At 32.1% G+C, this 1,562-nt stretch overlaps 1 protein-coding gene across 1 annotated transcript in view; it reads right to left on the bottom strand.

Annotated features, from left to right (window-relative positions):
- The window catches only part of LOC123007511 (liprin-alpha-1), a 136,442-nt gene that overhangs the window by 64,977 nt on the left and 69,903 nt on the right, over positions 1 to 1,562 (bottom strand). The window contains exon 2 of the mRNA XM_044402856.1: positions 427 to 528. Within this exon, the coding sequence (XP_044258791.1) occupies positions 427 to 528 (102 nt within the window). The remainder of the gene's footprint in view (positions 1 to 426; positions 529 to 1,562) is intronic.

Below are 1,562 nucleotides of genomic sequence, written 5' to 3'. Positions count from 1 at the left end.
AGAGACTTTCCTGTGATAAACTATCGAATTTAAGATTTTGTTGCTGAAAGTACCGAGAAACTAAAGCCAAAATAAATAGGGTATTTTTTTACCTTAAACTCCCCCACTTTCGTACGCCCCTGATTAAAAATTTCGACATTTGATGTTTGAATTCGTTTAGGTGTATAAAGGTTATCATCTGTACCAAATTTTGCAATTTTATCTTAAATGGMTTCTGAAATATTAGCAAAAACATATTAGCCCCCTTTCAGGGGGTGTAGCTCCCTTACCAGGCATTTTTCGATACATGTTTATAGGAAACTTTTGTCTTAGAATTGAATATCCTATCACCTGTTTAAATTTGTAACAATAAAAACGGAATACCTGTATATTAAACTTGTAAGTAGTAAGAATCGTAAAATTTTGATTATTTCATTGCACACTCACCCTAGTATTATTTCGTTCCGCTTTAAGTTCCGATATTTCTTCCTCTCTTTCCAGGAGCTGTTCTCGCGCTGCATTGAGTTCCTTCGTGAGCGTTGCAAATTCCTGTAACATTTAAAAAAATGTCGTAATATTAACTCATCCTTTTTCACAGAGAAAGTTAATTAAAAATGTTATAGTGAGACCAATATTACAGACAGTAGCCACCCAAGTCTCATATTTCAAATTAATTACAGCCACTATTTCACTTGGCTGAAACCAGAAAGCACCTAATCATAACCAGACTCTGAAAAAAAATCGTATTGTTCACAAGATTTTTATTCAAACTCTCACTAGTGAGATAATCGATCAAGTGGATGACTGAAAAATCCTGACCACATTTGAAAGCATTTTTCTGATTATGCCGTCCAAGACTCCATTTCAATTATCATCAATCACACAGGACGGGAGAAAAGGGAAAAGGTAATGCCATGAGTGAAAACGTAAAGTAGAAAAGATCATTACGGGAGTCTCCTAATTAATTTATAAAAAAAAGTGTGTCCTTTGCAAGACTTAGGTGCTCGATATTAACAACTTGTGTGATAATAAATTATAACTTTTTGTTTTCCTCGGAAGTTAATAATGATTAGATTTATTGAGGTTTTGCTTAGAACCTGATTCAAGGTCCAGACCGCATTAAATCTAAGTCGGGATTGCGATTTGGGAAACATTTAGTGTTCAGTTAATTGAATTTACGATTGCAATCAATAAATCAATGCCAAAGAATTGAAAAGTACCTTAATTCGATTTATTTCACTTTGAACAAGGAGTTTCCGAAAAAAAAATAAATTGGTAATTTTCATTTTTTTTATTCATTAAAACAGTATACAAGAAATTGGGTCAAAATAAAACTTTTTTAACATACAAAAGCTGAAAAAACTCGATAAGACCATAATTGATTGTATTCTATGAAAAATCGTCCTGGAAATCCACGGTTTCAGAGAAAAACATTTCATTTTTTACCCGTTAAAATGTCCTACGACAAAAAAATTTCTAGAAATCGGSCAATATTTTGTTAAAAAATCGTTTTTTGACTTTTTGAATGTCTAAGAGGGCACAAATTTGATCACATTACGTAAAATTGAAAATCTCTTATAGAA

The sequence above is a fragment of the Tribolium madens genome, unplaced genomic scaffold (assembly GCF_015345945.1).
Source record: "Tribolium madens isolate multiple individuals breed KSU strain unplaced genomic scaffold, Tmad_KSU_1.1 Scaffold_3;HRSCAF=73;Tcas5.2_LG2, whole genome shotgun sequence".
NCBI lineage: Eukaryota > Metazoa > Arthropoda > Insecta > Coleoptera > Tenebrionidae > Tribolium > Tribolium madens.
Note: the sequence above shows the minus strand (reverse complement) of the source record. Positions and strands in the feature narration are given on the sequence as shown.